Below are 12,741 nucleotides of genomic sequence, written 5' to 3'. Positions count from 1 at the left end.
TTTATTCTGATTACACGCAAATCCAATTGGTGATCTATCCAAAAAGAGCCTCGAAGCTTAACTAAACCGGTTGCTCACCGAAGATAGCCTCGCTCCGTCCAGCCCATCAATAGAATTCATAATCACCTGTGAATAAAACCCTTGAACTTTATTGACACCGATCACCATATATGGCAGAGGTTGTTATGGCAACCCGACATTTGTTCCTCTTATCATGTCAAAGTTCAGACGTTTCAGACAGTGTCACGCTTGCCTAATTGCTGTCGGCCTTCGGAGCTGTGTCCAGGTTTCCATGTTGACTGTACATTAAAGGCATATGCCCCAGAGGTCACGGAAACAAACCCGGCGAAAATGGAGAGCCAAGCCAAACAAGAGTCTCCAGTGCAGGTCAGATAAAGACATGTTTTAATTTCAAGGCATTTTCTCGCAAATTCCGCTATTTTCCTATCTTAATCTGTCGATTATAACATTGTAAAAAGTTCATATTATGCGCAATAATATCAGTTAGTCGATGCTCAATGTTACAGGAGATGCCGAACGACGTGCCTGTGTGGCGGGAAAATGGGGTCAACGAGGACGAAATAAAAAGTGAAAACCAGCAGATTCATTGTGCAGTTTGCGGAGATAAGTCGTCAGGAAAGCATTACGGTGTATTTACATGTGAAGGCTGCAAAAGCTTCTTTAAACGGAGCGTGCGACGAAACCTAACTTACACATGTCGGGCATCGCGAAATTGCCCCATCGACCAGCATCACAGAAACCAATGTCAATTCTGCAGGTTAAAAAAATGTCTCAAGGAGGGGATGCGGAAAGATGGTAAGTTGCTTTTCTGGCATTTGAATTCCCATGAGACGATCCAGACGTCTAGATCGGTAGGCCCTAGGTTTACCTGCATACCTTCCAGTTGAGTAGTCGCGCTGGCCTAACGCAACCAGGCAGTAAATGAACTCTCGTGTAAATGTTTACGAAAGGAATAGACAGGGCTGATTTCGCATTACAGTTTTCGATTTTGCGAATTTTCCAACATTTGTATATCAAAATCAATCAGCAGTGCCACTCTGACTGACAATACGATTGTCTGGAAATCTGTCTGGCTTTTCCCTAAACGCCAGTCATCGAAGACAGTCTTAGCATACTTTGTCAAGAGCGACAAGAGGAAGTCATTGCTTGCAATCATGTTCAACAACGGACTTGTTTATGGTAGAATAGGTTTTATTGTAGCTGTATGATGAAACTTGGGCTTTAATTGACCGATTTTTATTTGAAAAGAGTTTATTTGAGCCTGCAGGAAGTCGAGCAAACTGGGATTCACAACAGCCATTTCTGCCTAGTATCCTATTTCAACTTCTTGGCCACGCTGTTCACTTTAGAGGCCTGAAGCAATGATGTGTTTATTAGCCTGTTATTCACACGTCTTGTGTTCTTTTCTTCGGTGTTTATAGACCTGTCGTTATTTTTATTATGTAAATGTACTTTCAATTATATTCTTTTTATTGTTATTCCGACAGCAGTCCAGCGCGGAAGGTTATCGTCATCCCCGGCACAGCCCCTGGTTCCAGTCAGCTTGGTAAATGGGGGTGTTGTCAATGGCTACCCTTCATTATCAGGGTTCGTTTCGATGCTGATGAGAGCCGAGCCTTACCCAACAACGAGGAGCATTCAGAACTCAGTTAGCCTACCAAGCTATGTTATGGGCATCGATAATGTCTGTGAGCTGGCTGCTCGTTTGCTATTTTCCGCTGTTGAGTGGGCTAGAAGCATTCCCTTTTTCCCCGACATGGGTGTCTCTGACCAGGTAGCCCTGCTAAGACTCAGTTGGAAAGAGTTGTTTATACTGAATGCCGCTCAGTGCCCGATGCCGATACAAGTTGCCCATTTGCTAGCTGCTGGAGGGGTCCACAGCACCCCAATCAATGATCGCATTATATCATTCATGGATCATGTCAGGATTCTTCAAGATCAAATGGACAAACTCAAGAATATGCACGTCGACCCAGCAGAATATGCTTGTTTAAAAGCAATAGTTCTTTTCACGCCGGGTAAGTAAGTACTTGTGCTGAAAAATTTCAAGCTCATTAATGTCATTGCAAATACATAAATACCGTTTCTGGTTAACCATGACCAACAGCCAAGATTAAATATCCTAGGATTTTAAACAAATTCCAAAGTGGCTCTCTTTTGATAAAGAACTCCCCTCGAACAGAGCAATTTTTCCTGATAAATAATCTTTCCTCTGGATTTTCCCCTCTAGAATTCACTTTGTGTCACGGTGAAAGGGCTTTTTGGAAAGAAAACTGTTACGGAGGAAATAACATAATTTAATGACTTCACTCTTGTGTTAGAAATATATTTTGCAACATAATTCTTTACAAGCTGATCACTACTACATAATTTCAAGGAAATAAAGGGCTTGTAAAACTCATTAAGTTTATAAAAATTAATTGATTTATTTAAATGAATTAGCCATGTTTGTGATTTTAAAATGCCAACAATTTGCATCTTCAAAATGAACATATCTTGACTGCAGTAAGAATTTTTGAAATAATGGATTCAGGTTGGCACTTGATACAGTTTTTTGCCTCCATCTTCAACATTAACTTTCACATATTAGTAACTTAAATTTAACTGAACATGGTGTAGGTTATAGGTTGATGGTTTTAGATGCTGGCTAAGAAAGTTTAAGCCACAATATCGTTAGGTTTCAAGATCCTGTTTCAATAGGGACCAGTCAGAACATGCTTGAACCCAAAAAACCAATAAAATAAATCAATTTGTGATATTAAACACAATAACCTGGGGAATATTCTGTAAATGGTATTGGAATAAAAGAAGCAAAAATCTTGCAATTGGGAAGTCATCAATCCCCTGTTTTTTATTGTTCATTATTTTATTGGCCATTTTTGAAGCCAATTTTGTGAATAAGTTGGCTTTCAGGTAAAGGAATTTTTATTATCTAGAGCAGAAAGCTTTAAGATTATCATGCTAATTCATTATTTACTGTCAAGTTTATAATAATAAAGAATTTTTGATGCTGCTTGTTTTTTGAAAAGAAAAGGCTTTATATTAGAATCAAAACAAAAATTCTAATTATGCATAGGCTTTCTTGAAGATCATCAGATTAAATTTGTATTTTAAATAATTTTCAGATTCTATGAACTAAAATGCAAATTTATTCTCTGGGATTTGATTTACTTCTTAGCAAAACACATCAAAAGTAATTTCTTAAGAAAAGGTTCTTAATAGTTCTGATATCACCCCCTTTTATTGACAAACTGTCTTTATTTCCCATCTTGCAGAGAGCTGTATGGGAAACAACTGAATTGGTAACCCCTACCCCAATATAAATTTCCTTCAGACCATACCGATTCCAGGATTATAGCACTGCTAAAATTGTTTGGGAGGTCAATTTTAAAAATGTTGTGTTAAACTCATTCATATAGGTTGCTTTTGATTTTCCTTTAGAAATTATTGCATGTCATTTGATTTTCCCCCAGGTGCTAGCTTTTTGGATATGACACATAATGGATTTTTTATGCTTTGCTTTTGTTGGCTCAAAGTCCTAGAATATATCTTTCAGTATCAGAAGTACATTTTTTTGTTCTCATTGATTTCTACCAAAATGTCTACTAGATCACAGAATAGAAATATCACATCATTTCTATTCTGTGACCAGATCTTGATGTTTGTATGGTGCTGAACAAACTGTACCCTTCTCATAGTTCAATGTTGGCAAGTCTGATTTAAAAATCCATTATCTCAAGTTTTAAAGGCAATCTGTCTCGTTGTGGATTGGTTAATGAGAAAAATAGCTGGAACAATAGTCTAAACACAATTCCAGCGTTCCGCCATATTTTTTAGAATGCGATAAATTAAAGGGGGACTGGAAACAATAAAAAATCCCTTTGTTCTTATAATCAATCAACGTCATGACAGATTGCCTTTAAGTGAAAGAGGGTAGAGTAATAGGTTGTACTGTTTGCAAACATCTAACAAACAATCAGAGATGATGATCAATTCTCTGACTGTGGCAATCTTACTGCCTGGTTTGTTGTTATAAAATTTATGGCTTGACGAAGTCTCTTCAATGCTGTTGGAACAAAATTCATATTGGGGGGGGGGGGGGCTGCCCATTGTATTCCTTCTCATTCAGTACACTGTTGTAAAGGAAACAAACTACGGTTTGACAATTATTGGGGGGCTCCAGCCAGTTCCAATGGGCCTGTTCGTGCATTTTGAGTGAGTCTCACCCTTTCAAGAAGCAACAAGTAACAGAAAGTTTAGTAGAAGCAATAGAACTAATTAGGTAAAAACCTAATTCTCTTTTCATTTTGGAGCATAAACTTGACAGATATGCATAAAGTGATTTCTTCAAATTCTATTTCAGGTCAAATTATTGTTCATTTTTGTCTTAAGGATTTCTATAGACTTCAGCTCCTTTATTATGTGAAAACTAACAAATGGGTTTCTTTCAACTGAAATTTGTTTGATGCTTAGGTTCAAAGCTATTTAAACAAAATTTTCCAAGAATAGAACATACTGTCTGGAATTATTTTATCAATAATTATTTTAACAGAGCTATGTCTCTTGCACAGTTCAGTTTAATTTGTTATCTGCAAGGAGAAAAACCTATCAGTTATTGTTATCTTTTAAGATGTACGATTCTTGTGGGTGAAACACAATCCTTACTGGAGTTCTAACCCATGTTTTGCTTTAGAAAACAAATTTTACAATAGAAAAGTCATCTCTAAAGTCAAGTTGGGACAACAGTTCTGTTTCTTTTGGTCAGAAGTGAGCATTTCCAGATAAAGGTGAAATTATCAAGCAAAACAGCCGCTAAAACTACTTCAATTTCCCTCCTTGCTTGCAATTCAAACTCTTGACCTGACATATCATATTTCCTTGAACTATGTCAGGTTATTATAACAGCTTTCCAGAACTGTACAAGAGAGGAGCAATAAATGAGATCACCTTTTTGGGACAGCTGCTGTTGGATAGTTCGCAATGTTGTCTTTGAACGACATCCAGAAATTTCTTGACAGAGGTTTCAGTGGCTTTTAAACATAAGTTTAGTACTACAATGGTAACAAAACTAGTCACATTTGACAGAAACACGCTGATCTGACAAAGCTCATTATGTGAAGCTCCCAGGTAGTACTTTGAACAACAACTTTCAAGGTTTACATCTAAGAAAAGCTTTTAGGTCTATCGTTTAGGGCCTGATTCTGAGGACTGTAGCGAATATTATTGGGGTTTGGAAAGGATCAACAGCCCCAACTCGACATAACTCGGAAAATCTACATCCGAATCGGATTTTATTGAATAGGAGATAGAACGGAAAAAGCCGCTTTACAAGAAACTCTGGAAAAAGCTCCAAAACCCACCACCCCACCACCAAAAAAGCTCGATTTCCGCCACTGCTCGTTGGTTGTTTTTTGGCATTGGAAGATTAATAAATTCACTTCATTCAATTATGTTTAAAGAGGTTTACATTACACAAAATTTGAAGACAAAGTAGAGTTTACACAGGAAAAAAAATTTAAACGCCATGACTTACTGCTAAGTAGTTCCAAATATGACGAAGTGATGAGGAGAATCCTGAAACATTCTGCATGCCGCTTTCTTGATTCTTGATTGATTTCGGCCAAGTATTTTTCTTTTTTTTCTCCAAATATCATTTGAATTCTTGGCGTCGCAAATTTTATTTTAGGCCGCAATTTCTTTAGTTACAGTAACTTTTTTATCTAAACTGAAAATACCTTGGGGCGATGCATATCTCAGATTGTGGTATTGATTGTTCTTTTTCATCTTGCTGATTGTTCATTTTTGCGTTGACATGATGTAACATTCTTTTCTTTTTTACAAACATGATTTTTAACATTCTAATAATCTTGTTTCAACACGTGCATGACGTGCACACGCTATCGTGAAAGTCCCGCCAAAACTACTCGTTTCCAGGCTCTTTTTTCAGTTTACAATCTTTACAGTTGTTCCTAAGAGAAACAAAAACTGTGGGAAAACTGAACTGTCTTTTTCTGAAAAATATCAAGTCCTTCAACAACCAAGTCTACACCTCAAATTCTTATTTGTTTAAAACAAAATATTTTTTCTTACATTGCACTGCACCAAGCTCGAAGCTAGAAATTTCGTTGCAGCAAGTAGTCCTTTCGTCAAAAAGGGCACTTGCCCTCTTGAGCTTCCATAAAGACTAATCAAATTGATTAATGGGCTTGTGTCCAGGAGTGGGAGTTCTTTCACAGTCGGTTAAAGGCATAATCGATGGTTACGAAAGGTGTATAATACCTCCATTTATCTAAACTTTCTTTTATCTACCCTCAGCTGCAATCCTAAGAATCCTAGGCCCTGAGTTCTAGGGACATGTTGTTGTCGCAGCGCAGTTGATCTTCAAACAATCTTGATATTGAAAATCTTCCCTTTTTTCACAGATGCACCAGGCCTGTCCGATCCAGCATATATTGAAAGTCTGCAAGAGAAGAGTCAGTGTGCTTTGGAAGATTACGTCAGGAGCCAGTACCCGACGCAGCCCAGTCGCCTAGGTAAGATTCTGCTAAGGCTTCCGTCAATACGCACTGTCAACCAGAGCGTGATAGAACAGGTCTTCTTTGTCAGGCTGGTGGGAAAGACCCCCATAGAAACCCTAATACGGGACATGCTTCTCTCTGGCACATCCACCTCAAATTGGACCACGTACGTTGGAAACAGGCCTTAGTGCAAGAAGCTTAGAAGGCCTGTTGTGTACGATGACGCAGGAATGTCTAGCGACAGCACAGATCCTCAACGAAGACCGATAGCATGCTTTCAAGTAGGAGGAAACTTTACCTAATTCAATAGATCGGACCCATTGAACGGTCCCAGGGGACTTTGTTTGGGTTTTATGATAAATCAATGCTTTAATAAAACTAAGGCCGGGGCTGTCGTAGGCGGGGGCTGGGGGTCAGTAGGTTTATAGAAATGCTCTGTTACCAAGCTATTACCTAGTTTCATTAATGGGCAATAACTTCTTAGCCTACCCCCGCCCCCGTGTCACTTTTTCTGATGGCCCTGAAAGATGAGTGTACACAGGTGACTAATGACAAAGTAACCCTGCCCGACCTCTGAAGTACTTGAAGTATACAATATTGTTGAGGGTTTTTTGTTGAGGCGTCAACTGTTTCATTTAAATATGGCTGGTAACTTGAACACAAAATATGACTGCGAACATGACTCTTGAAAACAGTATTTATGGACATTTCTTGTTGATTGCTTGAGCCATTTTCGCACTTAAGCCGTTGTCACGTAAAAGCGGAATTGTGTCAGCTTCAGATTTCAGCTACTTGTGTTAACAGATAAATCTTGCTTTCTTGCTTGCTTGCTTTCTTGCTTTCTTGCTTGCTTGCTTTCTTGCTTGCTTGCTTGCTGGCTTTCTTGCTTTCTTGCTTGCTTGCTTTCTTGCTTGCTTGCTTGCTTGCTTTCTTGCTTGCTTGCTTGCTGGCTTTCTTGCTTTCTTGCTTTCTTGCTACTTTTTACTACTTTTAAACTTTTTCTAGGCAGCGAAATAGTAAATTGCTTGAATGTAGCATCCACTCTTTTTCTTGTAATAACCGAATCCAAGACTACCTAGGCCAAAGCAAAAAAGCTGAAATGATTTCTCTGTTACCACGAATTAGCTGCAACTTCAGTGCGGTGTTGGAAGAACCTATTAGTCCTAAAAATTTGACTTGGAACGCTTACAAATCTTTGCTTTAAATTCTGCAAGACTGAGAGACAAAAGAATCTCCTATGCAAGTATGTTTGATGTTTAGACCCCGATTTCATTTATATGGCTAGCTGACTGCTCTGTCGAATTTATGGTTGTCAGGCGTTAAGTTATCGATTTTGGTACAGTAAAACAGTTTTTCTGTATAATAAAGAGAACATTTCGTTATTGGAGATTGAAAATGAGATGTGCGTGGATTGATATAGTTGCTAGTCCTTTAACCTGTACCCTATAACCCCAAGCCATAGTGCTTGAACCTACGCGACCATTTTCAATGTGACAAGCTTCGATGCTGGTGGTATTTTCGGTCTTGATTATGGGATTTTAGTGTTGGGATGCAACTTTCAAAGCATAGGCTTGTTGCGTTCGTGGATCTCAAAGTGCAAAGGTCGACCAGTTGATGTCGTGTCTAACGCTGTGCACGAAATATGATTTGAACAAGTGGCCAATCGTTAACAAATATCTATGTCGCTTGTGTACAGAAAAATAACAAAACAAAAAGTATATTTGTAAGCTGGTGTTTTGATTAGCAGCCAATCAAATATGTTTTCATTTACTTTTTTTGACGGAGGGTCCTTTTCGCGCCAGGGTTTGGCTGTCATGGCCCGGAAACATTGGCCTAGCCATGGCCTTTCTTTCGCTCAAAGCTTTGCTTTATTAAACCCTAGTCATCATCACTTTTTAACATTTCATCCCATTGATCGGAGGCTGCTTCTTAGCTGAGTTTCAAGAATCAATGTCTTAGATAATGCTGTTCTTGCTGAAATGAAGTTTATAAGGCACGTGATATTGAGGCGCTGATAGCTTTCAAAGGCCTAAATTTTCTGCCTGTTGTGACTGCTTGTAGACACACCGTCTCACGTGCAGATTTGTTCGTTCCGTTATCTTGCCCGTGTCACGATTATAAACAATCCGTTATCCTTATTATTTCAAGACGCCACAGTTTTGGTTAAGAGGTTTACAGTAAGTGTTTTTTGACGAGACATGGCCTATGCAGCGAACAGCTGTTTAGCACGTTTGGCGGTAAAACGCCTCGCTGCTGTGGTAAATGTCTCAAAGAGAGAGGCGAGAGGCAGTGATGGGACAGAGGCTTCGCAAGGTTGGTCAGAAACAAAAGATCTGCTTTTTCATAGCAGCAGATTATTTGCATGCACAGGTCACTTGCCCTTATTAGCATAGACTGGGCTGGGTGCTCTATCGGAGTGTTTGGTTTATGTGTAAACGCCTTTCTCTGTCAAGTCATTGTCGCATTGAAATCATTGTTATAATGGATGACATTGCTACATTCGCTATGCGCATAGTTTTTGTTTATAACTGTTAAAAGAGTCATGTTTGCAGAAACCGGCCTAGTTCTGCTAGCCAGAGCCTTGAGAACGCATTGCGTCATATAGAGCCAGGCTATGCCGCATGGCTTACATGAGATTTTCAGAAATATCGCGAGTCATGAAGCTCCATTTCTACCCTACTTCAAAGGAATAAATCAGTTTTATAAAGTTCAATCATTTCAAGACAGTCACCTGTGTACACCTCAATCTATTTGCCTGTGTTACCTAACCAAAAAGTTGTAGATTTGTCGATTTTTACATCGTTGTAAAGCCTTTTAGAGAGGCCGCGCCGCTATGATCAATGTAAAATTTTTAGAAAACATACTTTCAAGGGTAGTCCTTGAGCTGCTGTCGGCCAAGACGATAAAGGCATTATAGTGTAGAGAGAGAGAGAGAGAACTCTAGAATCTGATTGTACGTTTCACGTTTTCAGTTTATGGTTGTCTCTTAAATAAAATAGATGACTAACGTATGAGAGCCGTAATCGATAAAAAAGTCATTCTCTAAAAGATTTGATTCTTACCCAGTCAGTGAAAGACGTGTATAATTTACAATCCTAATTTAAGTTTTACCTTTTATTTGGTGTACCTTATTTTACGTTATGTGAAAACATGAAACATTAGTCAGAGCGAGGCTTTTTCCTGCGCACCCCCTCGCCATCAATACGAGGCAGCTCCAGATGCCTAAACTGGATTTGCTCTGGAACTGTCACTTTACGGCTGTTATACGTTATTATTAGTGATGTAAATATAGATTTTATAGATGTGGATAACTTAATTCATGCATAGGAAAGTAGATATGTTTCTAAACAAAACCTCTGCACGTGCAATGGCCTGTTGGGTCGGTATAATCAACCTGCGGATTCTTAAATCTTCTACCTTCTTGAACGCCTTCGTGGAAGTCACGAAACTCTTTGCTTGGCGTGGTATTCATCGCGTAAAGCTGCTAGCGTTTGATAAAACCGCAGTTTTAACGTTTTGCAGTAGCAACTTGAGGTTACGACTTCATCAAAGCAAGCTTGCGAGACAGTTGAATAATCCAGGACGAATGGAAGAAAACTTATTTACGAGATTTTCTTCAAAATTCTTAAAGGTATTGATTTTTGTTTTCTGTCTGCCGTATTCTGCTTTAGAAGTTTAAACCCTGTACGCAGACAGAAAGCGAAAATGAATACGTCAAAGGTGTATGTTTTTTTATTTTGATAAAGAGACACGTTGAGCATTCTTCCAAATCGGCAGCAAACGGACCCATACGGCCACTGCACAAACTACTCTTCACCTTTTCTACGCTTTATTTCAACACCCACCATGAAACGTCCATCGTCCATATATCCCTAAGTCCGCACGATCACAGAATAGAAATGACATTTCTATTCTGTTGCACGATCGAACAAGCCCTGATAAACATTATTTTTCATGATTTGACGGTGTTTGTCAAGTCTGGAACGTCGTTGGCAGAGATAAGTTAAGGAGGTGAATTAGCCTAATCTGTTTAATGTCTGGGTGGGTTTCATTTCTAAAATGCTTTCTGTTGAACCCAAAATGACTCCTTCAAATCCAAGAAATACATTGGATAAATTGGTAAATATTTTTCAACCAAACATGAAATAAATTCAACAGTCCCCAGGGATGCATTAGGTATCTGATGTATCAGCATCGCATTAGGAAGAGATAATCTGTTACCCTATTCTTGCAGGTATCTATCGTGAAATGGGTAAAGCAATTCTTTGGAAGCAATTTGTAGTAAAGCAATTCGTTTTATGAATTGCAGCTTCCAAGAGAATAAGGTTTATCTTATATCTAAAAACAGCGGAAACTTGCAGACCTTTGAAATTTAGGACTTGAATACTTTAGTGCCAATCAACTGTTTTTTTTCAAAATATCTTGTCGTGGTTTTGTAGCAGGCATTAATAACGGGTAGCAAATCCCTTGATGGTATTAATTGCAGCTTGATATTAAAGTACAAAATTAATGTGCGTTTTAAAAGTGGAACAAATCCCATCATATTCCATTGTTAACTTTGAAATCGTTCTCGGCGAATTAGGCTTAACAACTTTTACAAGACTGTCCTCACAAAGAATTTCTTGTGTTTCAATTTTTATGATTAGCAAGGCCAATAATCGTTGACTAATGTATTGTTCAGTTATAAAAACACTGTCAATGTTACGATGAAGTTTTGTTCCAAAGTTTACCCCAATAGATGTTTATATGTTCCAAACTCGTTACCTTCAGTACCTTTTGTTGTCATTACCGCCAACTGTGTCCTGCAAGCCCAACATTCACATAGGTTTAACGTAGCCCCTGATTGCATGGTGCTTTTTCGCGATAGTGTTTTTTGATATTTTTTTTCGTTTCCCATTTTTCGGAAATTCATCAGAGCTCCAGGTCAGAGCTCCAGGCTATAGACTTTTACAGGGTTTTGTATGCTTTTAAAGTTTTTGGTAATGTAGAGTTTAACACTGTCAGGAAGTAAAACCGTTTTTACATATTAGGGCTGAACATCTGTCCCGGTGAATTACCACCAATAGACCCTACCCTGGGAATGTATTATCCGTTAGCTGGAAAAGTAATAATAAAATTTCTCAAAAAAGTTGCATGGATATTGACCATACGTTTAGTTTTTTATACACGATTTAATGAGAATTGACCAGGGTATTGATTTAAAATCGACCAATCATACACACAATATCACCCAATTAAAGCGTTTTTATATTTTGGCCCTCCCAATTACAACCCAGTTTTTTAAATTCACCCAATGACATAATTTGAATGAATTTAATTGCAAATTAATCTTTCATGGACAGTAGCGCCAGAGTGATTTGCGGGTGAGGAACCAAAAGGCCCCTTTCTCATTGAAATACCCCACCCCCCCCACCTCTGACAAGGGCTTACTTATATAATCATCCTCACATTATCAGCTCACCGATTCTTTATTATAACTATGCCTGCCCGCTGTAGCTTTTAACTTTTAACAGGAAGTAGTTGTCCTCTCGATTAAATTGATAGTTTTCTAAAGACTTTAGAGAGAGGGACAGTTTGTCGTATTCGTAAAATTGTGTGCACACCGTTGGCACTGTGCATGGTAAACTATTCTTAGAAATGCCAGGTGAGACTTGGCCATCAACAGAAGACGCATGATTTTTAGTTCTGTGGACGTTTTTTACCGTTCTTTGATAGCTATAAGCAGAGATTAACAACGCAGTCTTTTCTTAATGTAAACGCAGTTTAAATGAAAAATATCAGGATGTGGTACCTCGAGAAAAAACAGTTCTCTTCTATTCAACAATGTCTCTTTGTGTCGCAATATTTGCTGTCCCTCGTGTCACGTTTCATGAAATTCTTTTGTTGATATGGATTTGATGCTTTAGCCCTTTTGATCATTAGAAACGTGGCTTGCATTCTAGAAATTTTGTTCCACTGTTAAGATTTACTGTCCCTGTTAAAGTTATGAATTGATAGAGCGATTAACCACAGGAAAAGGAGAAGGAATTATTATATCAACAACTAAAAAAGAACGCCGATCTTTTAGTGGGGAGGGTTAATTTAGGGTTTACGAGCTTTTTGTCATCCAGTGCCGGAGAACATGCACGTTGGCTTAGGGTTTGATCAATATAAATATATTTGGCACAGCTGATATTCATCCGGTCATTAGTTGGTCATTTAT

At 38.4% G+C, this 12,741-nt stretch overlaps 1 protein-coding gene across 2 annotated transcripts; it reads left to right on the top strand.

The window, feature by feature from the left end:
• Positions 1–223: 223 nt before the first annotated feature.
• On the top strand, positions 224–12,355 carry LOC135687107 (nuclear receptor subfamily 2 group F member 1-A). 2 transcript variants are annotated; one of them, XM_065203567.2, is made up of 4 exons: positions 224–387; positions 528–816; positions 1,512–2,039; positions 6,444–12,355. In XM_065203567.2, the coding sequence occupies exons 1-4, from the start codon at positions 352–354 to the stop codon at positions 6,725–6,727; spliced, it is 1,137 nt and encodes a 378-aa protein (XP_065059639.1). In that variant the 5' UTR covers positions 224–351; the 3' UTR covers positions 6,728–12,355. The 2 variants fall into 2 exon arrangements, with proteins under 2 accessions (XP_065059639.1, XP_065059638.1); XM_065203566.2 differs by having other exon boundaries at positions 228–387; positions 1,509–2,039.
• The last annotated feature ends 386 nt before the right edge of the window (positions 12,356–12,741 follow it).

The sequence above is a fragment of the Rhopilema esculentum genome, chromosome 20 (assembly GCF_057945365.1).
Source record: "Rhopilema esculentum isolate cy_ngs chromosome 20, ASM5794536v1, whole genome shotgun sequence".
Taxonomy (NCBI): Eukaryota; Metazoa; Cnidaria; class Scyphozoa; order Rhizostomeae; family Rhizostomatidae; genus Rhopilema; species Rhopilema esculentum.
Note: the sequence above shows the minus strand (reverse complement) of the source record. Positions and strands in the feature narration are given on the sequence as shown.

Coding starts and splice junctions, on each gene's coding strand:
- LOC135687107 (XM_065203566.2), top strand. CDS start 352: ATGGAGAGCCAAGCCAAACAAGAGTCTCCAGTGCAG. Junction 388..527: donor AACAAGAGTCTCCAGTGCAG/GTCAGATAAAGA, acceptor TCAATGTTACAG/GAGATGCCGAACGACGTGCC. Junction 817..1,508: donor GGAGGGGATGCGGAAAGATG/GTAAGTTGCTTT, acceptor TTATTCCGACAG/CAGTCCAGCGCGGAAGGTTA.